General features: G+C 34.8%; 2 protein-coding genes across 4 annotated transcripts in view; both read left to right on the forward strand.

Moving 5' to 3' along the window:
• LOC136209318 (uncharacterized) overlaps positions 1 to 20201 on the forward strand; it is a 36558-nt gene extending 16357 nt beyond the window's left edge. For 2 of the 3 annotated variants that reach the window (XM_066000760.1, XM_066000765.1), the window contains 21 exons: positions 1745 to 1882; positions 1999 to 2241; positions 2823 to 2950; positions 3398 to 3521; positions 4305 to 4466; positions 4605 to 4752; positions 4845 to 4945; positions 6484 to 6645; positions 7443 to 7490; positions 7833 to 7940; positions 9485 to 9559; positions 11897 to 11947; positions 13852 to 13995; positions 14077 to 14207; positions 15249 to 15336; positions 16454 to 16513; positions 16583 to 16814; positions 18760 to 18911; positions 19042 to 19112; positions 19447 to 19603; positions 19789 to 20201. In XM_066000760.1, the coding sequence (XP_065856832.1) occupies positions 1745 to 1882; positions 1999 to 2241; positions 2823 to 2950; positions 3398 to 3521; positions 4305 to 4466; positions 4605 to 4752; positions 4845 to 4945; positions 6484 to 6645; positions 7443 to 7490; positions 7833 to 7940; positions 9485 to 9559; positions 11897 to 11947; positions 13852 to 13995; positions 14077 to 14207; positions 15249 to 15336; positions 16454 to 16513; positions 16583 to 16814; positions 18760 to 18911; positions 19042 to 19112; positions 19447 to 19603; positions 19789 to 19953 (2688 nt within the window). In that variant the 3' untranslated portion in view covers positions 19954 to 20201. Of the gene's footprint in view, positions 1 to 1744; positions 1883 to 1998; positions 2242 to 2822; positions 2951 to 3397; positions 3522 to 4304; positions 4467 to 4604; positions 4753 to 4844; positions 4946 to 6483; positions 6646 to 7442; positions 7491 to 7832; positions 7941 to 9484; positions 9560 to 11896; positions 11948 to 13851; positions 13996 to 14076; positions 14208 to 15248; positions 15337 to 16453; positions 16514 to 16582; positions 16815 to 17268; positions 18730 to 18759; positions 18912 to 19041; positions 19113 to 19446; positions 19604 to 19788 lie in introns of those variants that run through there. The other variant, XM_066000768.1, reaches the window with a different exon arrangement.
• Positions 20202 to 20504: 303 nt separating this feature from the next.
• On the forward strand, positions 20505 to 24471 carry LOC136209333 (subtilisin-like protease SBT2.5). The gene is made up of 9 exons (XM_066000774.1): positions 20505 to 20709; positions 20792 to 20939; positions 21069 to 21466; positions 21645 to 21740; positions 21910 to 21979; positions 22149 to 22431; positions 22568 to 22899; positions 23215 to 23482; positions 23603 to 24471. The coding sequence occupies exons 1-9, from the start codon at positions 20564 to 20566 to the stop codon at positions 24292 to 24294; spliced, it is 2433 nt and encodes an 810-aa protein (XP_065856846.1). The 5' UTR covers positions 20505 to 20563; the 3' UTR covers positions 24295 to 24471.
• Positions 24472 to 26377: the final 1906 nt, after the last annotated feature.

Here is a 26377-nt window from a genome sequence, read left to right on the forward strand (position 1 = left end):
TTCAGAAACTGACATTTATTTGGATTTATATGGTAATATAATAAGCTAAAATCTGAATTAAACCTGAATGTTACCATATATAAATCTGAATGTTACCATATATAAATCTGCAATGAAATCTGAATGTATATATATAAATCTGAATGAAATCTAATGTTGCCATATATAAATCTGAATGAAATCTAAATGTTGCCATATATAAATCTGAATGAAATCTAAATGTGACTATATATAAATCTGAATGAAATCTAAAATGCTGCCATGCCATATATAAATCTGAATGAAATCTCAATGTTACCATATATAAATCTGAAATGAAATCTGAATGTGGCCATATATATAAACCTGAATGAAATTTAATGTTTCTATATATAAATCTGAATGAAATCTAAATGTTGCCATATATAAATTTGAATGAAATCTCAATGTTACCATATATATAATATGCTAATATCTTATTGAAATCTGAATGTTAAAAAAAATAAGTCATTTGTAGAGAAGAAATAAGTCTTAACTATAACTAAAGCTCAAGTAAAATTATTTTAATGAGAATACAAGTAATTAAAAAAAACATACATGTTGCTTCAAAAAAAAAAAAAAAACATACATGTAAAGTTGAAATATGTTAGTCATGAAATATGAAATTCTTTGCAAATTAATGTCGTGGTAACATTAGCCATTCAACCAGGATTGGAATTCTAAAGATGGGAATGCAACTATAATTAAAATACTTGGTAGAAAAGTTTTGCCGCTTTTTGATCTCCTAGGCAGTGCCTACACGGTGATCAGAATAAAAATTATATTTTATATTATTATTATTATTATATATTTTTTCTTTATTATAATTCTTTTTTTTATGAATGTTCTTTTTTTACTTTTTTGAGTTGTTTAAACGATACTATTTTTCGCACATTTTTAAAGATACATGTTGCAAATACACATTTTTTTCTATATTAAATTATTTTATATTTATTATTTTTAGATAGTATAATACATATTTTAATTGCATTGATATTTGATATAATAATTTATTTATTAATAAATAAGAAAATACAAAATTACAAATTCGACTAATTTCCAAAAACCTTATCCGCTTGACTAACACCTAACGGTTTTTACAACCTTGCTTAACATATTATTTTTAATATGTATGATAGGACAGAGAAGTGTTTGACATTTTCAGGCTTGTACATAATCAAAGCACACTTTATTTTGTAAAAAAAAAAGCACTTTGTTTCAAATTTTCTTTAACTATCTAATACCCGAGGCAATGTAAAAATACCGATATGGTATAAATTTGTTCAAATATTTTTGAAAAAGAAATGAACATACAGGGTTCTATTTGCTGGCTAAGATTTTGAACATTTCCCCTGTATTCACTTCAGCTACTCTTTAACCTATATCATAAGTTAGAAGATGTTAGAGAGCATTTTCCTTTCTCATCCTCAAAGAGAATCATCTGTTTTCGTCAGTTGATGCTTAGTGGGGATTTTGCCTTATCTGTGCGATTTTCTCTTTAGTTGACCATGTATGATATAAAATCCTCTTCTCCTCTTTCTTATTTATGATCAATAAATTTCAGATTTAATACCTAGATTGTTGTGTTGTTGGTTCTCTTTCATTTTTATTTGCCAAAGAATTACCTGTGCTTTTGTCTTGTTTCCTGTCCATCCATTTAATATAGATGGTGCTTTAGATGATTCATGGGGTATTAATAAATTGTTGTCTATTTATGGATAAATAGATAACATCAATGAGAGCTGTTGCATCAATTGCCACTTGGTGTGCGCATTTAAGAAGTCATCTTCAGATCAAGTTTGCTTGGACTTTCATGTGGAAATTCTTTTGGGATACTGTTTCATCTCCATCAAGTGATACTGAGGTGCATTTGATTTTTTTGTCTTTACTAAAGAATGTTGGGTGCTAATGAGCATTTTGTCTCTTTTTTCTTGTTAACTAATCCATTTCCTCTTAACTGATCTGATTGTGCTAAACCAGATTGGAGCTGAAGTTTGTCTAGCAGCATATGAGGCATTAGTTCCTGCTCTAAGAGCACTAGTTTCTTCCCTATCTCCACTAGCTTTGGATCTCATTAAGGAGAAAAACGGATCACCATTGACTGTAGGAGATGGGAAGCCTTGGTTGGATCAGTTGGTTCTTGCTTTCCTTCAGAATATCAATAATCTTCTTTCAGTTGGAGTTTTGGTGCGAACACGAAGGGCAGTTTTGTTGAACTGGAAGGTGATCAGTAATGCTCATCTTTGATTCATTCTTTTTGCATATCAAGTTTACATCTCTGTGTTAGATATTTGCATTTTTTTTATTGAATTTACCTATAGACGTGTCATTGTTAATTTCTACATTTGTCCTTTTGGATGATCACAACAAAAACCAAGCGGCAGCCTCAACTAGTTGGAGTCAGCTCTATGCATTCTTTTTCTTCCATTCAATTCCTATTCCTTGATTTTTTGGAAGATCTAATATTTGAAAGTCATTCTCAATGACCTTCATCGCAAGTAAAATGATATGTGATATGAATTGAATCTTAATAATGAAACGTGAAAGGTGTTTATAGATTAAATAGTAATTAAAATAGGAAGCCCTAATATCAGTACAACTAAAGAATTTCTGTAAACAACGATAGCACCTAAATAACTTGAAAACACTAGTAAATTGTTTTTCGTTACTTATATGTAGCCCTAAATATTTTTAACTGGCTGTTCTGCATCAGTCTATATCCTTCCATTTCTTGACAAATATTCAGATCTAGTATTTTGATATGAGGTTTTATATGAACAGTGTATATGTTCTTGTTAATGCAGTGGCTTTGCCTACAATCTCTGCTATCTATTCCTCACTATGCTCTTGAGAGTGGGCTTCATGCAGCGGATAATAGACCGTTCTTCTCAGATGCTGCAATCAGATGCATTTTTAGTGATCTTGTTGAGAGGTAATAACCAACCGTGTATATTTGTTTTTTTTAGTGCGCTAGTAATGCTTATTATCTAGGATGTGCTTGATGGCTTATACAATTACTTGCTTTCATTTTTCTAAAGTATGAGGGGCTTCTTTCACTCCCATCCCATGTGAAAACAAATGATTTCTTCAAAAAGCTCTAGGCCTTCAGTATCTGAGTCCCAGTATGCTGGTACCCAAAAGTTTATCATTTTGTAATTTTCTAACCGTATCTACACCTTTTTTGAGGGTTCAAACTTCAAATTAGCCATTGGTTGATTAAATTTATGATACATATTTATGGAAAAAATAGGTTGCCAATGCAAAACATGGAATGGCTTGAGCAATTCGTTTTCATGTACAGATGAGATGAACTTTGAATAATTACATCAACAGAATGATACTTTTTTTAAACTAAAATAAATTCTTATATGATTTGCAGCCTTGAGCATGCTGGGGAAGGTTCTGTTCTACCTATGCTAAGATCCATCAGATTGATTTTGCAGCTCTTGGCATCTAAGAAGTCAGATTCACTTGTTTCCTCATGCAATGGTGTGGATGTCCAGGTTAGTTTTATAACATATTTTGCTACATCTTTTATTATTTACTGTTATCATGCCTTAATGAATTTCTAATGCATATTAGCATGCCTGTTTAAAAAATGGTTAATCAATTGGAATTGACATAATGTAAGCAGTGGGTGTTCTTCTCTCTCCAAAAAATGTTGCCATTAACATTTAATTAATGTCCACTAAGAGAGATGCCAAAAAAGAGGAATGTTTTTTTAGCATGTCTTAGAATAGAACACTAAAACTGAAAGTATACTTCAAGTCCCAAGTTGACACCCACTTTAATATTGAGCGTACATGATAACTAGAAGCCACAGGACATGATGATCTACACCCTAACATTAGGCTGTCACCTTATGTTAGTTTATAAAGTCAAAAGTTTGAGTGGATATATGGAGAGGCTCTTGTGCACATGAGAGTTTGTTTGGAAATGATTTTCTAGTCTAGAATTCAATTTTAAAATGAAGTGAACGCGGTATTCATTTGTCTCTAGATAGTGTGTTAATGCAAATGATTTGTGCTGATTACTCAGTGAGCATACATTTGTTGTTGATTCTTTATCCAAGGTTAGTTATGTTTTGAATTTTCTAATGTCTGATACAGCTGATAAAAATAAAATATGTTTATGAAGTTGCAGTATGTTGTGAGAAAATATAGGAATTATGAAACTTCTGCTATCTTTCAATCATGGTCCATAAAATGTTTCTTTGCAAGTTTTTTTTTTTGGCTGAAAGGGATAGGCTGAATTTTTTACATACTACTGGATGGCTGATCATGTAGATGATGTGGCACTTGGCTCATTCCTCCTGGATATTGCATGTCAGCAGCAAGAAACGGCGAGTTGCATCCATTGCTGCCTTTTTGTCTTGTGTCTTGCATACTTCTGTGTTTGCCGATGAAGGAATGCATGCAAGTAATAATGTAACTGGACCTCTGAAGTGGGTATGTGTTTCCTCTACTTTGTTTTGGTGTGTGTGCGCTTGTGTGAATACAACTGATTATTTTCCTTGTATGTGTGCTTGGTTCACTTCATTATGATAATTATGAGTTCTTTGTTATCTGTTGATATCATTATTTCAGTTTGTTGAAAATATTCTCGAGGAAGGTAGGAAAAGTCCCCGCACAATTCGCCTTGCAGCATTGCATTTAACAGGATTATGGCTTTCACATCCAAGAATTATTAAATATTACATAAAAGAACTAAAGCTTCTTACACTTTATGGTTCTGGTATGTATAATGCTTTTCTTTTTCAATTCATTTTTATGCATAGTTAAATTTCCTTTGCTTTCTCATGAAGTACTTCCAATTTGATTCAACAGTTGCATTTGATGAAGATTTTGAAGCTGAATTAGCTGAAAATCGTGATGCAAGGACAGAGGTTTCATTGTTAGCTAAAAGCCCAAATTCTGAGCTGACTGAAGTAAAGTGCCCATGTTCATCAATTTGTTTTTCTTGCAAGATGTGTTTACATTATTAGGATAATAAATTCCATTCTGTCCATTATTTGTTAAATTAATTTTGTGAGGGGCATGCTATTTGCACAGGAATCGGAAAAAGAAATTGAATGTTAATAAATTGATAAGTTACCACAAGGAGATAGTACTTGCAAAATGCTTCAATATGTAATCAACAATGGTTTTTATGTTGTAATAATCCAGGTTGTGTTTGATATGGCATGATCAAAGATGTAATTTAATCTATGAGTATATTTGCACGGAAAAATTGGGCCTTGTACATCTCTATCCCCATGTACTTGTCCAGAAAATTCAACTGCCCCCTATACTGTCCTATTTACCCCCTGAACTTGCTGAAAGTGACCTATTGACCCCCCAAAACTATAAGCAAGTTTAGGGGGACAAATAGGTTACTTAAGAAAGTTGAGAGTTAATAAATCAATTTAAGCAAGTTCAGGGGGTAAATAGGATGTTTTCAAAGTATAGGGGGGCAGTTGACTTTTTTGGACAAGTAAAGGGGATCAACGATGTATTAAGCCAAAAGTTTTAGTGAAATGTCATGTTCATTACATCATATGAATCATTCACAGTTGAATAAATGTAATTCCCATTCTATGTTATGCATTTTTGTTCTTTTATCACTAATCCACTTTTTACCACCTCTACCATCCTTCAGCCATCACCAATCATCACGCTGTGCGCCTTCCTCCAGTATGTGTTAGGCACAACCAAATTCACAACCACTATTGTCCTCCCAACATCATCTCATTGCTACATGTAGTGTATATTGACTAGATGTAGGAGTAAAAGGGATCATTATTTTTTACATTATATTTTTTTGAAAGCACTATTTTACATTATATTTATCAAACGGAAGAATGAAATGACAACTACATACGTGGTGTTGCATTTATATTTAGATTACAAGTTAATTACATTAAATTACATTTCATACTGCCAAATGTGCTGCTTTGTGCTGGCACAATTAAAATTTCACCTCAAAGCAATTCGATCTCCATATGCCCAGGGACGGATGCCAAGCATGTGGAATATTAAATGAAAGTTGTTTTCTTGTCTACTATATGTTATTATGGAGTATGGTCACAATAATAAGAATGTAGGCCGTCCTACATCATTTCTTTTTCAATCTATAAGATAGTGAAGGGAATTATGATAGTATCTATTGAGATTTTAATGAGCTTGGATATTGCGTTTCTCTACTAAATTTTATATGAAGTTTTGACTGCACTTTGAAAATTCAATTAGACTATTATATACTTTCCTTAAAATTTCTTCCACTAGCTTCCTTCTAACGGTTCAAATTTTATTTTTTCCAAAACAAATTTCCAATTGCATATAAATATTTTATGGGCATATACGGATATCACATGCTAAGTAGTATATTAGTGGTGATCTGCATAAGGTGATCATAGTGTATAATGAGCTCACTTCTAAATATCTGTTTGAAGTTCCTAATATGCTGTTCTACATGACTTCTTCATAGGCATTTATTAATACGGAATTGTATGCACGTGCATCTGTTGCTGTTCTATTCTACAAGCTGGCTGATTTGGCCAATTTGGTAGGATCAGCAAATGAAAATGAAGATTGCTGTGCTGCTCTCGAATCTGGCAAATTGTTTCTGCTGGAGCTGCTTGATTCTGCGGTACTTACTTCCTAGAAATCTCACCCAAAAAGAATACTAATGAGCTTATTTAAGTTGCAAGGAAAATATTTTGTATTTTTGGATCATGTCTTGTATCTTTTTGTGACTCTAATCTTTCATGATTTGCACAACGCATTCTTCCCAGTCCTTTTGTGTGATGCTTAAAGCAGTTTAAATTTCTATGTTTCAACTTGCCTTTTTTTGAACTGATAGGATTATATATCATCCAGCAATTTCAATTGACTGAATTTAATTAGATTCTCCAATAATCAATTTATTTGATTACTGAGAAAGCTCTTGACCAAATTCAGTGGATGCTTGGACCATTATTACATTTATTCTGTTGTATTCAGTAATTACTAACCAAATTATACCAAATAAATTACTCTATTGACTAATCGCCAATGTCCAATGAACAACTTTGAAGATGGGATTTATGTTATGTTTTGCTTACTATATATGATGGTGACGATCAGTGCTGGTTTAACAATCACAGTTTTCTGGAAAGCATATTTCTCATGATGATGCACTCTTACATATTTTTATTGAAGTTCGATTTCTGTTCTTTGTCTTTGTTTACATGGGCCTATCTAAGACCAGCCTTGTACCCTTGTCTGTATAGCACATTTCAGCCCAAAATTGTGTCTACTTGTATGAGATAAGCTGTAAAGGTTTTGAGACATATAGGCATTTCTTTAGCTCAGTGAAGTAGTGCATAACCGTTTCCTTCATGAAGGATTTACCATATTTGTTAAAGCAACTGCACATGGTATTGACTGCCTTGATATTTAATGCAGGTAAATGACAAGGATCTTGCAAAGGAGTTATATAAAAAGTACAGTGGGGTAAGTAGAGATAGGACTTTGGTTCATAGTTGGAAGCTCAGAACCCTAAAGAAGTGTATTAAATTTTTGTGCATGGGGGCTAATATTGAGACTAATTTGACAATAATTAATAGATGATCGTTACTCGATGAAGCCTATATTGTATGGGTAATGTTGAGACCGATGTGGCAAAAAAGTTTGATTTTTCATGAAACCTCTGTTTCTTCAAACAGTGTAATTTCAATAAAAGTTGTCGAGAGTTGAATAGTTGAAAAAGTAAAACAATTATTATATTTTAAACAGTTTATCTACTTCGTTCACGGCTATTAATATACTGATTGTCTGCACATCAATTTTTGTCAGATCCATAGGCGTAAAATCCGTGCTTGGCAAATGATATGTGTTTTGTCACGATTTATACGTGATGATACTGTTGGACAAGTTACATGTAGCTTGCACATTGCGCTTTATGTAAGTATTGCTAAACAAGATATGAACTTGTGGATCATTCTCTCTCGATTATTAGCATAGGTATCATAAAATTTGAATTTCATTTTAAGGCACAATTTGGCTATATATTTTGGAAGCAACTGTTGGAAATATCATTCCTAGTATAGGACATATAGATGACGATGTAATTTACAGAAGAGAATTAGAGCAGGATGTTTGAAATGGAGATGTGCAACAGGCGTGTTATGTGATAGAAATATACTTACAAAATTGGAAGACAATTTTTATAGATCAATTATTCCACTGGAATAGCAAATGTTTAGCAGTAAAAAGACAAAATATAGATAAACTAAGCAAATCAGAGATAAGGTGTTGAGACGCATAGTGACAAGATTAGGAATGGGTCCATTCAAGAAAAGTTAGATGTGACACCTATTAAAGATAAAACTAAAGAAAGACGTTTGAGGTGGTTTAGACATGTTCATGTTGGCGTATGGATACTCCTGTTTGTGAACGTTAGAGAATAGCACTTGATATAGCTAAGCAGTGTAGAAGAAAAACTGAGATTGACTTGGATGAAGGTTATTGAAATTTGAAAATGGTCTTTGTTTAATAAATTTTTCAGATGATCTTATGAGGAACAAGAATAAATGGAAATCAGGAATTTATATATGTTCCTAAGTAGTTAGGACTAAGTCTTGGTTGTTATTGTCTTATTTTGGAGCAATTGTGTATGCATTCTTCTTAATATTTGTGAATTACTTCTGCATGGCTTGTGAAGATTCTGCTAAATTGGCTTTGTTTGGGCAAATATTAGACAATAGTTCTAAAATGTGTGGTTGCATGCTCTATCTCTTAGGCATTGATGTCCGAAAACATATACTTTGTTGGTATGTGTAAAAAAAGGGCGGCCCGGTGCACTGCGCGTCCCCGCTAAGCGAGGGTCCGGGGAGGGGTCCCACCACAAGGGTGTACTGGGGGCAAGCCTTCCCCTGCCAATTTTTTTTTTGGCAAGAGGCCGCTCCTAAGACTCGAACCCATGATCATGAAAAATTCAGATCAGCATCATGATTGGTAATCACATTTGCATATCATTGTGTTTGTAATAAATGAAGGAAAGAAGCTAGAGATATTATTTGCTACATTTTTGTTTGATCATATAGAAATCTCAATTGCTGATTGATGATTTCTTGTTAACGGAAGGATTTGAGTACACATAAAGTGGGACCATCATTTCTTGACCTATTTGTGTATCTTATATTTTGCTTATCTGGTGATTCAGGATCTTTCTTTTTGACCATCCCTCTACCTCCCTTCACCATCAATGATACCTAAATCCTGTAGAACCATATTGTTCCTCTAAATTCATGAATGGGTAACTTGAGCTTATTGTTCTTTTGAAAAACTAAATATCCAAAATGGCCATTTTGGTAATAATGATAAGTTTATCAGTTATTACGTTATTAATATTGGACTTTATGTACAAAAGATGTACTATTGTGAATTTCTGACTTTATCTCAATGATGGTATCAATTTTCTTATTGTTCCTTTTATCTTTTTGCAGAGAAACAACTTACCTGCAGTTCGGCAATACTTAGAGACTTTTGCAATTAATGTTTACTTGAAATTTCCATCATTGGTATGACCTTTTTTTTTAAGTTCAGAGAAATTTAGAGTCCTTGTTGTTTCAGTCCCTTGAGAAAATCAGTAATGGTCTTTTTTTTTCTTAATTAGACTATTCCTGAATTCTTCCCCTTCTTTGCCAACTAAGGATGATTGTAGAAGCATGAAGGGGATATCTTAGAGAAATGTATTGCAGCCTCCATGTATGTGTGATATATATGGCTTGGAAACAGGAATAGAAGTAAATATGCCTTTGATAGAATAGAAGTGGCTGCTGGTGCTGCTATGCACAGTATCTTCCATTTAATAAAATTGGGGTAAATTACATACATGGTGTACAACCTTTACCTCTTATCACACTTTGGTGTACAACCTTTAATTTTGCACAGTAAAGTGTACAACCTTCTGGTGACCTCCCACTAAAGTGTATAGCCGGTATTTGTGACCGGTCAACACAAGTCAACGTTGCCACGTCATCATTTTGACCACTTTAAAAGTAAAAAATTCACCTCCCTAATATAGAATTACTAAAATACCCTCATCCCTTCCAAATTGAAAAAAATAGAACTCACTCCCTCTCTTCCTTCCATTTCTCTCTCTAACTCTTCTCTCTCTCTAAAAGCTTTCAATCTCTCTCTTTTTCCATTTCTCTCGTTTTCTTGTAGATGAGTTGCATTAAACATGTCATACATGGGCTTGACAGTTCTTAAAAATCGTTTGTCGCTATTTATGGAAAATCAAAGTAATTCATGTAAGAAATAACATCTGTCTGAAATGTTAGCTCCAAAAATCATTTGTAGAGTTATATAATATCAAATTGATCATCATGATTTTTTGTTCTTCAATTTGATAGACAAATACCCTTCTGGGTCAGTTACCCATAAATTGCAAGAAAGGCTGATGCAACACCCGTGATTCTTCCAGCATCTATCTCTGAAATTTTTCTTTTGGATCCAAAGCTTTTTGCATCCAAAATTACTAAAAAAAATCAAGACTGCTGATTCTTGGCTCCCCATCTAACCCAAAGAATTGCTTGAAGAGATTGCACGGATTGTTGCAAAGCATCCCAGGCTTCTGGTACATTTTTCATTCTCCTATAAGTTGTGCTATAGATTTAATTTAAAAATCATCCCTGGCTTCTGGTACATTTAAAAATCATCTTCACTAATATCAAACCAACCACAGCAATAACCAAACTTACCCAGACCATTTTGATTTAATTTTGTAATACTATAGTTTGTATTTGAATTTTATCATCTCTCTCCTTGTTTAAATACTTGATTAGTGAGAGAAATGGAAAGAGAGAGAGATTGAAAGCTTTTAGAGAGAGAACAGTTAGAGAGAGAAAGGGAAAGATAGAGAGATTGAAAGCTTTTAGAGAGAGAAATGGAAGAGAGAGAGTGGGTTATATTTTTTTTCCAATTTGGAAGGGATGAGGGTATTTTAGTAATTCCATTTTAGGGATGTGAATTTTTGACTTTTAAAGTGGTCAAAATACTGACGTGGCAACGTTGACTTGCGTTGACCGGTCATAAATACCGGCTGTACACTTTAGTGGGAGGTCACCAGAAGGTTGTACACTTTAGTGTACAAAATTAAAGGTTGTACACCAAAGTGTGATAAGAGGTAAAGGTTGTACACCACGTATGTAATTTACCCAATAAAATTGCATTCCCCACCTTTTTCTTTCTTTTTCTTTTATTTTGTTGTTGTTTTGTCATCTGTAAGGAGTCTTTTTTTTTCATGACATTTTCATGTCAGGTTGTTTCCCTTTATTAGCAATTTTACACCTAATATAATGAACTAATATCATCATTTACTCTTTTCATGTAATGTGGCATTGTTATGGCTTAAACTATTCACTCAAAATAAATTTCTCAGATATCTATTTGAGGTCTATAGCTCCTATGTATGTATATGTGTATATCAATGATGGAACCGTTGATGCATATATAAAAGAAGGTATATGAACTGAAGTCTAATATATTTATTGACCAATTAATGTACATATCATTAACATTAAAATAGAAAAATCATGTACATTGCACTTCCAGTCATGTTAATGTTTAATAAAGAGAACTAATACTATATAAAAGATAAGCAGAAGACCTGAAGTGGGAAAACGAATTTATAGTTAGTTCCCAAAGTGTGTATAATACTTCGAAGGCTGCATATAGGTGTCAAAAGTTCTAATTGTGACATTGCCTACTACACAAGTCACATATAGCCAACTTCAGAGATAGTACTTGAAGTGATGCTTGCTGTTCCTTTTCTTTTAATTTTAAATGGTTACTCTATCTCAACTGATAACTATCAATAGGACATAATTTTATATGTTACATTTTCATCTCAGGTTGGAGAACAATTAGTTCCTATATTACAAGACTATGACATGAAGCCACAGGTAAATATATATTGTTGTCCTTTCATCTTAAATTCCAATTAAAGTTACATGTTATTAGGTACTCCCACAGTAGTTGGAAAATTATGCATAAATACATATACATGCACACACACACTTCTGTTTTAATAAACTAATATTCTATACTAATACATAGCATCACAACTGTTCCTCATTGAATATCCTCTGAATATGAATTTCAACCAAACTGGCTTTCTTCATAAGATTGAGAAAGTAGTCTCTATCCTATTGAACTGTGTCATGGAACCGTTTGAACCAAAAGTTTAAGCTGATAGTTAAGGCCCAATCATAGATCTTATATTCATCAATAAATGAGATGGCCAGGACTCGAACCTTGACTGTTTGGTCCAAAAGGCTCTGATACCATGTCATGGAACCGTTTGAACCAAAACCTTAAGTTGATAGTTAAGACCCAATCATAGATCTTATATTAATCTCTGACAAACTGTAAAGGATACTTCGATTTGTTTAGTTGCAGTCCAATTCCTATCCTATAAATTAATGTCTTATTTCTTATACTTGGGTACACATGTGAAATAAATATTTATCTGTCTGACATGGCTCCTATAGTCTCTCTCTCTTTGCTGTTAGCTTATGTTATTTTCCTTTTCCAAAAAGCGGAGTGGAAAAATAATTGACACTTTTGTACTGTTTTCAGACAATTTCATGGCTTATATAGCTTCTATGGTCTAAAATGTATATTTATAGAGATAATGGTGTATTTTTTTCAACTGTGTTAAGAAAGTTTGAGACAGTCAAAATAGCCCATGCTCATGAGTGCTAAGCAATGAATTATGATTGGAAGTATCAGGTGAGGTGATCCACTTTATGTAAACAAAGGCCTAACTCACCCCAAAAGGTACCTCAAAGAGTGATGCCTCGCATATTTAAGGAGCCATATAGCTTCCTCATTTAGCAATGTGGGATGTTTAACACGCCCCCCTCACGCCCAATTCATTTGGTGCGTGATGCTAATATCAGCGGGAGCCCCAACATTGAACCATGGCTCTGATACCATGTAAACAAAGGCCTAACTCACCCCAAAAGGAACCTCAAAGAGTGAGCATTGCCTCACATATTTAAGGAGCCATATAGCTTCCTCATTTAGCAATGTGGGATGTTTAACACTTTACACCTTCTAGTGGTCTAAATTTATATTGGTTTGACTGAATTAGATATTTTTTTTCTCAGATAGGCAATGGTTATGAATGAAAAAATACTGGCACCTTTTCCTTTTTTTTTTTTTTTATAGTAATCTTTTTGATCAGCTAAATTTTTCATGCCATATGATGTCTTTTTTTATTATCAAGCAAAATTATCTGAGTTTCTTGCCTATCGTGGCCATCGACTGAAATAAAGAACTCTGCTAGCACAAACTTCTCTTCAAGCTTTATTGTATCTATATTTGTTACTTTTCTGTTCATGAAAATAAAAGGTGGAGCCATTTTTATTTCATTAGCATTTATTGGGACAACATTTTTTTTTTTCTTCCTCTCTGTTGATCTCAGTTTCTTTCCTGTTTTCTAATGTCACTTTACTTGTTTAAAGGTCCATAAGGGAACCTAGTGATTGGTGAATGGAGACGTGGATAATTGTGGCATAAGGGTTTTTTTTTTTTTTTTTTTTTTAATTTTGTATTTGAATTTCTCTTTATTTTGAGTTGGTGCTGCTTAAGTAGAAGAAGAGTTCATGGAATATTAATGGATTGGTTGGTCTTCAGTGTTTAGTTCTTGGTTCATAAGACGAACATTTGTAGATGTGGATTCTTTCATAAAAAACGAAGTTTACTAGGACATTATCCTTTTAATTAGCACGACTCAGCTTCCAGCCAAATATTAGTCTGCGTTTACTGCAATTTATTTCAAATATTTATATGCCAAATGCAGGCGCTCTCCTCTTACGTGTTCATAGCAGCTAATATCATCCTCCATGCACCTAAAGCATACAAGTCCAGTCATTTGGATAAACTACTTCCTCCTGTAGTTCCGTTGTTAACCTCACATCACCACAGCTTACGAGGTTTTACACAGGTGATGAAAACTGCAATGCATTTTCTTGTTTATATGAATACTATTGTCTGTGTAGTACGTTTTTCTGATATCTTTTTGCAGTTGCTGGTCTACCAAGTCTTTTCTAAATGTTTTCCTTCCCTGGACCCTGGAGCCTCTGGAACCATGCCTTTGGAGAAACGTTGCTTTGAAGATTTGAGATCATACCTAGGAGAGAACCCTGATTGTAAGCGGTATGATGTTTATTAATATTACCCGATAAGACATTTCGAAGAATCATCCGTGATGCTCTTTATATGCATGTATGTATATATATATATATATATATATATATATATATATAAGTGTAATATGTTAAAATATTCTATGTCAAACAATCTGGAATGTTTTTGTATTCTAGGTCCCATGAGGCCATATTCAATTGAGTGCATAAGTTGATTTGTTGCAAAATGTTATTCAGCTTCTCAATTCATGTTGGACAACAGTTTCTCATATATTGTTGTGGAACTCTCTATATTACACACAACAACAACAACAACAATAACAACAAAGCCTTAGTCCCGAAATGATTCGGGGTCGACTAACATGAACCATCGTATAAAACCGTGAAATCAAGTCATGTCAGCGACACAAATTCTCTCCCTCCACTCTGTCCTATCTACTACCATATTTTCCTCAATCCCTGATAAACTCATATCACTCTTGATCACCCCTCCAAGTTTGCTTAGGTCTTCCCCTACCCCTCACCACTACATCCCTTTGCCACTCTTCCGTCCTCCTTACCGGCGCATCAAGCGCTCTTCGTCTTACATGGCCAAACCACCTTAGTCGGTTTTCCCTCATTATATTACACACACCGCAAAGAAAATTATAATGGATCACATGGAAGTTGTGCCCTTTGTACTAATGATATCCTGAAACTCTTTAATTTCAATTGGAGTTTTATGACTCAGTCCTTGACAAAGTGTGCAGCATATTGTGCGGGCAGTTTCATTACTATGTTTTTCTGAGTGCTATGCTGGTTTCCTGGTAGTTAAACTGATGGCAGCCTTAGTATTTCTTGGAAAGACAAATTGGAAGCAGAGTGGTTGTTCAATTGTCTTTCTCATATGTTTCATTCTGATGGAATCAAAGCACCAAATCACAAGCCAGTCAACACTTTTTCTTTACTTTTAGATGTAACTTGTGTGATTTGGACTTGGCATACTCACATAAATCTTCTATATGTTTGGTGGTTTTGGCTTTCTTACTATGATCGTCTCTATTTTTGACAGCTTACGTGCATCAATGGAAGGATATCTTGATGCATATGATCCTATTATCTCCAGTACTCCTGCTGGAATTTTTGTCAACCGGGTTGAGGTTAATAACATTTTCATTTGAATGATTTCATATTACTCTAATGTAGAAGCATTAGCAATAATTTTATATTGATATTAATGATTATGATAGAGGGCGAGCCTTGGCGCAACGGTAAAACGTTGTTGCCGTGTGACCAGAGGTCACGGGTTCGAGTCTTAGGAGCGGCCTCTTGCCAATTAAATTGGCAAGGGAAGGCTTGCCCCCAATACACCCTTGTGGTGGGACCCCTCCCCGGACCCTCGCTCAGCGGGGACGCGTAATGCGACCGGGCCGCCCTTTTTTATTAATGATTATGATCTTGTCCAGACTACTGCCTTATAGTAAACATATGATTCTAACAAATAAAGTCCTATATATTATACAACTTAATTTTGGCCCAAACTTGTTGCAATTGTAGGAAAATGCATCTTCGTAAAAATATCAAATGCATGTGCATTACTCCTGCAGAAGTTTTTGAAATTAATGAAGCGCATGTATACCGTTTACTGTTGGGTCTGAGAAATACCTTAACAATTAAAAACTATTATTCCTATTTTTTTTTTTATAATTTCTTTCTGGTATTTGTTTTTGATGATAAAAGAACTCTTAAATTTTTTAGAACCTCTCTCTCGTTCCCTTTTCATTTTGAATGTGCATAATATGATAAAAGAAATTTTTTGTTGGGCATTTGGAGTCAATTCAAAAGATTTTTTAAGTGATGGTGAAGGCATATCTTCATGTAGTACCATTTGGCCATTTGGTCAAACTTACAGAGTAATGAATGTCTCTCCAGAGAAATGTTTTATGAAATGATTAATTCTAGGGTGTTGTTCTTTGTGTTGATAACAATGTAATGATAGTACAATTATTTTCTGTATTAATTCCTTTCTTGTATATATGTAGGGTACCACAGCATAATTTCTGATACAATCAGTTTCATTTTAGTTTTATTTGTGAAGTCTTCTACTATGAAATTATGATTCCTTAGAGATCAATATTTTTTCTTTGAAAGGAGAGATCACTATTTAGTTCATGGCGATATCCCAATTAATTTTTCTGTGACATAATTCAGATAAATCATCATCTATAAGATAACGTTTTTGACTTCTGAATTCTATTTTTCTTTTTAATGTCGTAGGAACTTGAGTTTGAATGTGTTCCTACCTCTCTCTTGGAGGAACTTCTCAACTTTCTAAATGTAAGTGCACCATTATTTTGGTTTTTCTTTTTTATCATTTTGCTGTTACCTTACTTTGTGAAGTTGCAGAATGTCAGAGAAGAGCTCAGACGTTCAATGGCAAAGGATGATGTGATTATCAAGAATGAGAGCCTAAAAATTGATGAAGATTGCAACTCTAGGATAATATTACCTGATGCTGAGCCGCATAAAGAAACATCATTTGATTTTCAGAAAAAAGTTACTCCTGCCAAACATGAGGAAAAAGGAGACGGTTCCAATTCCATGTTTGGAATCAATGACACATACAAACATCTCTTAGGTATGAACATATACAGTTAAATGGAAAAACTGCTGTTTAGTCCACAACAACTGCATTAAAGGTGAACTGCATCTTTTTCAACATTTGCAAGGATATTTTTCTTCCTTGTGCTGTGTAATAGACCATGTAATACACTAGAATACATGGGATACCATTTAGATTAAGAGACTACATTGATATGTTTTACTTAAGAACAATACACATTTATATACAAGGTTCTCCTTCAACCAAGGAGACATAGTAAGCCCACAGCAGCCTCTAACAATGCTTTAGTTGACTTAGCCATGCTTACATTTATTACATTGACTTATTCTATAACACTCCCCCTCAAGCTGAAGCATGGCTTTTAATCATGCTCAGCTTGCTACATATAGAGATAACACAGTCTTAAGACAATACCACTCAAAACAAAATAAAACATAAGAAACTGAAGATACTTCAGGATATAAAACAGAATCCGGGAGATGCAACTCAGAAGAACAAATCGAACAGGAGAGACGCCAGAGGAACACCAAACTTCGTAGGAAACAGACAAGCAAAACTCAGTCGAAGCAACACGTAAGAGGCTGCCAGCAACGTAATTGCATAAAAGGAGATTCACCGGCAAACTAACAGGACAGACTGGTCGGAAACAGAGAGGCGACGACAGCAGAAGAGGAACAACGACAATCCGTTGAGGTGAAATCAGACTCTGCTCACAAGGCAGACAAAAATACTGAAAGAAACAGCCCAAAATTACAAACCCACAAATTCTGCTCACAAGGCAGAAAACAAATTCTGGAATCTTAATCCAGAAACCCAAGAGAGAAGCCGAAACAAGGCTCTGATCCCATGTAAGGAGGACTTTTCTTACAGCGACGACGACACGGGGTGGCTGGAATGTGAGGAAACGCCGATCGGAAGCGGAGAGGATGAACCAGAGGGGTGGTGAGATAGAATGACGTCCCAACAGTGAGTATTCAAGAGACCCAAGCTCTTGACAGAAATGGGTTAAATGCACCATTGGTCACTGAACTTACATGGTTGTCTCAAAATGGTCACTTAACTTCAATTTGTCTCAATAAAATCACCCAACTTTGAGTTTTGTCTCAATTAGGTCACTCCGTCGATTTTAGTGGTTAAAACGCATCGAAATAATAACATGGATGACACGTCAACATGAGTTAACTCAAATCTCTGACCGGAACGAAATGTGACAGTCGCATGTCGGGTATTTTTATGAAAAAAACTAAATTTTAGTTTTTTTTTCCATAAAAATAATCGACACATGATAGCCATGTGGCGCATATGTGGATGTCATGTGTCATTTCGGTTAGAAATATGAGTTGTCTCATATTGACGTATCACTTATATCATCATTCCGATGATTTTTAATCATTAAAATCGTTATAGTGACTTAATTGAGACAAAACTCAAAGTTGAGTGATTTTATTGAGACAAATTGAAGTTGAGTGACCATTTTGAGATAACCTTGTAAGTTCAGTGACCAATGGTGCATTTAACCCTGACAGAAATGGAACCTTGGGAAATACTACCCAGAAAATATTGAACCCTTGCAGAAACACAACTCTGAAAATACTACCCAGAAAAAAGAATTCAGAAACCTTAGACCTTAGGCATGCTTTAGTTGACTTATTACATTGACTTATTCTATAACATGCTGAAGCATTTTGCCCCTTCTTTTGCTTTTTATCGTTTTTGTTTTTCTTTGTCCATTCCATTCAATAAAAACAGTTGAGGAATAAGGCCTAGTTGAGTAATGTTTTAAAGTCGGTGTAAACATAATTTCTAATATTTAGGCACACCAAGAGATTCATTACAGCAAACGGAAACTATTTATCTTAAAAGCTTGGGATTTTAGGAAACTCATTAGCAATCCTTATGGAGGACCTGGTTCTACAGAAATTGTGTTAGTGATATATTATTCTTGTCTATTCAAATGCAGAGATGGAAAAGGAAGATAATCTTCTTGATCAGTCTCTGCAATCTAGCATTTTGACCATGAAAAGTACCAGAGCAGGTCGACAAGACTTTATTCTTGTAGCATCATTCCTCGATCGGATACCCAACCTTGCAGGATTGGCAAGAACGTGTGAGGCATGTCTTAGCTGCTCTTACTGGTGCTTATGTAACCAGGACAATTGTTTCTTGTGTTATTATTATTATTATTTTTTCCTTTCAAGCATTTTTTTTAATATTCTATTCATGCAATTTTTATTTATTGCAGGTATTTAAGGCATCCGGATTAGCCATTGCAGATGCAAGCATATTACATGACAAGCAATTCCAACTTATCAGGTTTTGATAAACAATTGCTTGCGCTTGTTCCTAAACTCATTATTATATCTCACTCCAGGTGTTATATTGTGAAAACCTAGGAAGCACCAAGACGGATAGTCGTACGAGTACGGGCATGGGGACCGCAAATTACTTGCGTTTGTTCCAAAGTCATTATATCTCGTTCATCATTTTTATTGAGAATGAGCCAACTATCTTTTCATTGCCAAAGACCTTAGAGCATTAAGTGACCAAAAAAAGAAAAACTCCTCGTGTGTTTCTAGTGAATATTTGACATGCACTTTTGTATCATATTAATATTGATTAGAATTGTCTCTGCGCATTTCTCTCCTAGTGTGACCGCAGAAAAGTGGGTTCCTATCGTAGAAGTCCCAGAAAAGAGTGTGAAGCAGTTCCTAGAGAAAAAGAAGCAAGAGGGTTTCTCTATCTTGGGATTGGAGCAAACAGCCAACAGTTTGCCCCTAGATCAGTATGTCTTTCCTAAGAAGACGGTAAGTCACTCTAATATTTACCTGAAGCTTCTGAATATTCGACTGTAGCATGAGGAAGAAGATTATGCAGTCAAACATGTCTGATTGAGAATTAGAGAAACTTTTAAGGCTAGAACTAGGAGTAATAGTTCCTATTGTTGTCATTAGTTCTGTAAATAAGTTAATTAATTAATTTATTTTGATAGGTACTTGTACTTGGGCGTGAAAAGGAGGGTATACCTGTTGATATAATCCATATACTGGATGCTTGCATTGAGATTCCACAACTGGGAGTTGTTAGGTCGCTCAATGTTCATGTGAGTGGAGCAATTGCTCTTTGGGAGTATACTCGACAGCAGAGATCTCAATAGTTCACTTTTAACATGATGTTTTTTATTGTAGCTCCTCTTACTAGCTCAGTTCTTACAAGTTAAAGGCTGGGTTTGCTACCTGTAATTTATATTTATATTTTAATGTAACCAAATTCCAATGTTGTAATCTTAATCAGGCTGTCTGTCTTCAGTTGCCTTAAACTATTATTGCTGAAGAAAAAACTTTTTGTTCTTGTAATTGCGGAGTTGTGCTTTATTTCTCTCTAAAATATAATTCCATTTTCACACGTGAGAAAATTGCTTTAAATAGACGAGTTGGTTCCATTGCAAAAATATTTAATGTATGGCTTCTTGGGAAAGGATAGCTTAGGGATCCCAAGGAACTGTTTGGCTACTTTCGTTTCTTAGTAGAAAGTGAGAGAGGGAAGGAGAAAATCACATGATATCAAGTTGTTGGAAAATGAGAAAGAAATGCATTGCACAACTTTGTGGCAGGAAAGAGTTTGATAGATCAAGTAAATAGCATGGTCTCACTTAACACATCGCCTAAACTTTCTCCTATCAAAATTTGGAAGCACCATTTAATTCAATAGTGTTTGCACATAGGCCACTGTAAAGCCTAACGCTTTTTCACTCTTTGAAGTCAGCCATGCCAATGGCTTCAACTTTTGCCTTGGTTTTCTTCATCTTTTTTATCAATATTTTTGAGTCCGTACCTGTTGAAGCCAAAGTTTTAATGGTTTTAATTGATGAGGACCCTGTTTTGTCTTTCATATCCAAGAAAACAGAACCCAGGTTTCTTTCTCTCTCTAAATTCTTAACTTAGCTATTTCTTATCGTCATGCCTTGAATTGCAATTGTGAGTTGCATTTTGTAGAGATGGGGAGGTTAAAGCATACAAGGAGAATTTGAGTGCAAACCATGACTTATTCTTGGAAACTCTTCTCCAGAAAGGCACATATACCAAACTCTATAGCTATACTCATTTGATAAATGGGATAGCTATCCATGTCAAGTCGGAGGAGGTAAATCTATTTATCAAACTTGCTTGGTATCAGGTTCCGGGGTGAAATGTGTTTGCTGTCAAATTTCAAATTCTTTGTTTCATGCATATCTATGAAGTAGGGTGTCAAGTTACAAGAGACATATTGCAGGTCTTGAACATTTTGAAGAACGCAAAAGGAGTTAGAGCCATTCATGAAGATATGAAAATGCAGAAGCTTACAACACATACACCTTCCTTTCTTGGGATTCCTGCAGGTGTGTGGCCAATGTTAGGAGGAGCAGAGTGTTCTGGCAAGGGAGTAGTAATAGGTTTGATTGACACAGGAATAAATCCTCAGCATCCTAGTTTTACAAATAGTTCGTCCTTGGGATCTTTAAATCCATCCAAATTCAGAGGAAAATGTGCCACTGGGGAGAAATTTCCACCTTCAGCATGCCATGGAAAGATTGTAGGGGCACAATATTTTGCACGTGCAGCAATTGCTGCCGGTGATTTTATAGCTTCACGCGATTATGCATCTCCTTTTGACGCTGATGGTCACGGAAGGTGAGTCACATGATAATGTAAATATAAGTTATATTATAGAACTGTTGGGGAGAATACTTTTCTCTGTTTCCTTCACTGAGAAAAGCTTAGCTTAGCTTAGCTTATGATCTGCATTATTCTTCTATTTGTTTATCACTTATTGAAGTTCATTGTCTGAAACTGAAATTGATGCTTACAGCCACACAGCAGCCACAGCTGCTGGAAACTACCAAATACCAGTGATTGCAAACGACTTCAACTATGGATATGCAAGTGGAATGGCTCCTGGAGCAAGGCAAATGAGAGTTTTAGCTTATGTTATCTTTCCAGGCTCAAGATTTCTAACTCCTTTCCATTGCAGAATTTCTTTCCACCGAGAGAATTTTTCATCATGTTATATGCTAGTAATTGTTTTAGCAATTAATTTGATTTCATTGAGTTTATTTTTTCTTTATTTTAAACAGGATCGCTGTCTACAAAGCTCTGTATACATTTGGTGGTTATATGTCGGATGTTGTGGCTGCTGTTGAAAAGGTACGATAAATTATACTTTAAGCAAAAATAATTGAAATATTAATTTAACAAAACCGTAAAGTATATTTGGGCAAAGTTTAGCATATCATATGTTAATCTTCACGTTCTTGCTAAATTTTTTTACCTTAATCTTGAGAATTTAATTTATGCCATCAACATTTTGTTTTAGGCAGTGGAAGATGGAGTTGATATTCTAAGCCTCTCGATAGGACCATCTAGCATCCCTCCTGGTCCTTCTGCTTTCCTCAATGTGCTAGAGATGGAACTCTTATTTGCTACAAAAGCTGGTATTTTTGTTGTTCAAGCAGCTGGCAATGGAGGCCCTTCTTCCAGTTCAGTGCTCTCTTTTAGCCCTTGGATCACCAGTGTTGCTGCCTCTATCACTGATCGCAAGTACAACAACACAATCATCCTTGGAAATGGACAAAGCTTCTCTGGCGCAGGCCTTGCTCGTAATATTTCGACTTTCATATGCTGTCCTAATTCATTAAAAATAAATAAATAATCAATCTTTTGTGTTGCAATTCAATTATCAAGTACTGTGCAAGCAGTTTGACATTGAGAACGAATTTGTTTTGGATTGTGTAGCTCCTACAGCAGGAGAAACACCCTTTCTCATAGCTGCAGCAGCTGATGTCTCACACCGGAATATCACCAGTATAGCGGAAGTTGAAAGCTGTCAAAATCCACAACACTTCATTAGATCAATGGTCCAGCAAAAGCTTATCATTTGCACATATACCTTTGACTTTGAATACGAGGATGCGAACATTGTAACTGTTGAAGACACTATACAACAGATAGGAGCTGCAGGTTTTATAGTCACAATGGACCCCGACATTGGTTCCGAGCAGATCAAGGGTACCACAATGACCATGAGAGTTCCTGCCATCATCCTGAATAACATGCAAGCTTCTTCGGTACAACACATTTTGTTCTAAAAATACATTCAATTAACAGAAAATAATTACACTCATGTCTCTCTGCACTTCACCAAACACAGATAGAAATTGCAAATAGTCTCATAATCTTCCCAGTTAAATGTGCAAGGATGCTAATCTCTGTTTCCTTTTTTCCCCCTCTCTTTAATGATAAGATGCGAAGGCCAGCAATTTGGTAGAGGGTATCTTGTGATAGTTGATACATTTTTTATCAATGAAGTCATTTAACCTTACATGCTCAAGGCAGTGAGCAGCCCTCGAATAATCATGAGTTTGTTTGAAATCACTGTGCAGGCTTTGTGGGAGTATTATAACGCAAATACTATCAGGAATAGGAGTGGACAAGCTGTGGGTTTTTCTGCAAAAGCAAGAATACTGGATGGAAGGCAAGCAATTTTCACCGGGCAGGCACCAATAGTGGCATCCTATTCCTCTAGAGGCCCTGACGTAACCAATGCTCTTCTGCAAACTGCTGATGTCCTGAAACCGAATATCATGGCTCCAGGATCCTCTATTTGGGCTGCTTGGAGTCCGAATAGTGAGGGAGATCCTTATATCAAAGGTACAAATGCTGTCTAATGTTTCTTGAGGTGAAAAATATGCTGACTTCCTAAGACTATGAGATAGGCAAAGAAATTGAACATCTTTATGTAATATGGATATACATTTATACGGTTTCCAGGACAAAATTTCGCGCTTGTTTCCGGTACTAGTATGGCTACTCCTCATGTAGCTGGTGTTGCAGCATTGATCAAGCAAAAACACCCAAAGTGGAGTCCTGCAGCAATTACATCAGCAATGATGACAACAGCTGATATAACTGACCACTTAGGCTCTCCGATTTTAGCACAATCAGCAAACCAAATAGTTCCTGCTACCCCATTCGATTTGGGTGCAGGATCCATCAATCCATCACGAGCGATTGACCCAGGACTCATATTTGATGCTCACTTTTCACACTATGTCCAGTTTCTTTGTGCTGTTCCAGGTGTTGATGATTATTCCGTGAGACGAGCAGTAGGAGTTGGGTGCCCAAGGAAGAGAAGGGAATCATGGTGTTCAGATTTAAACACAGCAAGTTTAACAATTTCAAATCTGGTTGGATCGCGAAAGGTGATCCGCACGGTTACAAATGTGGGTAGAAGGAATGAAGTCTACAGAGTGACTGTAAGGGAACCATTAGGTGTTAACGTTACTATTTCACCACAAGTGTTCTGGATAAAAGGTAACGCAACGAGGCATATCAGGATTAACGTAAAAGCAACCCGAGCAATGAGGAGTCATATGTTTGGAGAAATAGTATTTCATGGAAGTAGAAATCATACTGTTAGAGTTCCTGTAGCTGTTCATGTTACTTCCACTTTGAGGCATTAGTCTCATTATTTACAAGCATCCTTCTCAAACCTCTATGCGTTATTTTCTAGGAGAAAGTTTTCTCATGTTACAGATCAATCTCTCTCTCTCTCTCGTTTGTAAGAAATTCTTAGTGAAGACATTGTTGACCACATTTTGTTGTGAACTGTATCAGTAAAAGGACTTTATTTTGTTGGATTATCCTCTAAATCAGAAGATTACAAATCTGTTAATTGCATATCTTGATATTACTATAAATACATAAAAGCAAGCTCTGCTCTTTACTTGTTCCTGATTCCTTGATGCAACATTTCCCTTGATTCATCTTGAAATTGCATTCACTAATTATAATTTGCTGAACCTTTATTTACGCTTTTGAAACATTGATAGAAACTTGGAAACCAAACCCTTCTTTTTTGTCACCTGAAGGAAAATTGGGAACACAAGACGAGAAGGGGTATTATTTACTGTTTCAAGCATGAGATGAGAAGAGAGTATATTATGTCGGGTAAATAACACAGATGGTGATATATGTTTAAATAAGGTTAAAAAGTTCATTTTATCGCAATAAAGTAGCACATCATTGGTATATTTTCTGACGCTTTTCAGCTATCGGAATTGCTGACATCAAGTCATCCATTTAACGTTAGTGTTATGTAAATTCACTTAAAACGACATGATATAATTTGTCCATCGCTCTCTGTTTCTATATTTATAGTCCGACTTAGCTTTTACGGTGAAACAAATGACTTGAGTAAGCGTTTATCATAAAATATAAAAAAAATACTAAAATGAACTTTTGTAATTTTATTGAAACATTGCATATACATATTTGATATTATGTCACACTCACCTTTAGGCTTTTGATAACAGATTTGATGAATCCATTCTGCTTATTTTTCTTGTTTCCTTTCTTAACTTGGACACTTTTCAAAGATCTGCAGAAGTTGAAATTCAAGATTTTCCAATTTATTGGACACGTAGGAGCCTTGTTATGCTTTGGCTTTCTCTGGACATCATCATCAACCTAATCACGATAAACAAATCAACAACTAATCTCCAATATCACCAATTCTTCCTCTCATGATTTTTTTTTATTCATATTAAATCAAGAAAACTGCAATTCCTTATATATATTACCAAATATACAGAGAACTTTACTCATTTTTCCTAATATTTTTAGGCAATACAATCTTGAATCAAATGTTGCTACTCAATGGGGGCAATTAGATAGTCATATATGCCAATCATTTACAGACTTACCAAAATATGCAGATGAGTAGCAGAAATTATGGGTGACAATTTCGAATTATCGTGTTAAAATCGTGTTTATAGTATCTGTGTATTCTATATGATTATATATTTAATATAAATGCAAGAAAAATGATAATTATATCAATCATGTTGTGTCGAGATTAGTAAGGTACACGAGTAGTAGGATTGAGGACGTCAGAGACGATTGAATCTGGACGAGCAGACTCCCTAAGGCTTCGAGAATAGAGAAGAAGGTCAGCTCTTCTGCTGTGTCCTTTTTCTACAACAATATTATTATTACCATTTTGATGATGTTCTCGTTTCATACTGTCACGAACATAATAGTGTTTGTTTGATGAAACTTTTTTGTTGCTTGGTTCCTCTACATATATGCTTATAACCACTCCCTTATTTTTGCACAACTTTGTCTGAAAAGCATCAAATTATCAGCTTCATTTTCCACATAATAATTAACCTTAAAACATTAGAAATAGAGACATAAACTTACAGTTTTGGTTGGCATCATATCTGAATTTTAAAGATTTTTCACTTTGCTGACTCCTCAGATCAACATCCTCAGATTACTATCTCTATTTATAAGACAAAAGTAATTGAAAAAACAAGACAAAAAGGTGCATGTATGTATGTATGTATGTATATACTATAATATAGTGAGGTAGGAGAGATGGCAGGCCAAATCGTGAATGCCAACGTAACTGTCCTTAATTGGTTAGATCGATTAATTCAATAAATTTTTATTTATGTTCACCTTTCCCATTATAAATTTTTTAATTTAGTCAAATTGAATGTGAATTAATTAGTAACTTATAATTTAAACTGTAAGTGGTTG

The sequence above is a fragment of the Euphorbia lathyris genome, chromosome 1, assembly GCF_963576675.1.
Source record: "Euphorbia lathyris chromosome 1, ddEupLath1.1, whole genome shotgun sequence".
Classification (NCBI taxonomy): domain Eukaryota; kingdom Viridiplantae; phylum Streptophyta; class Magnoliopsida; order Malpighiales; family Euphorbiaceae; genus Euphorbia; species Euphorbia lathyris.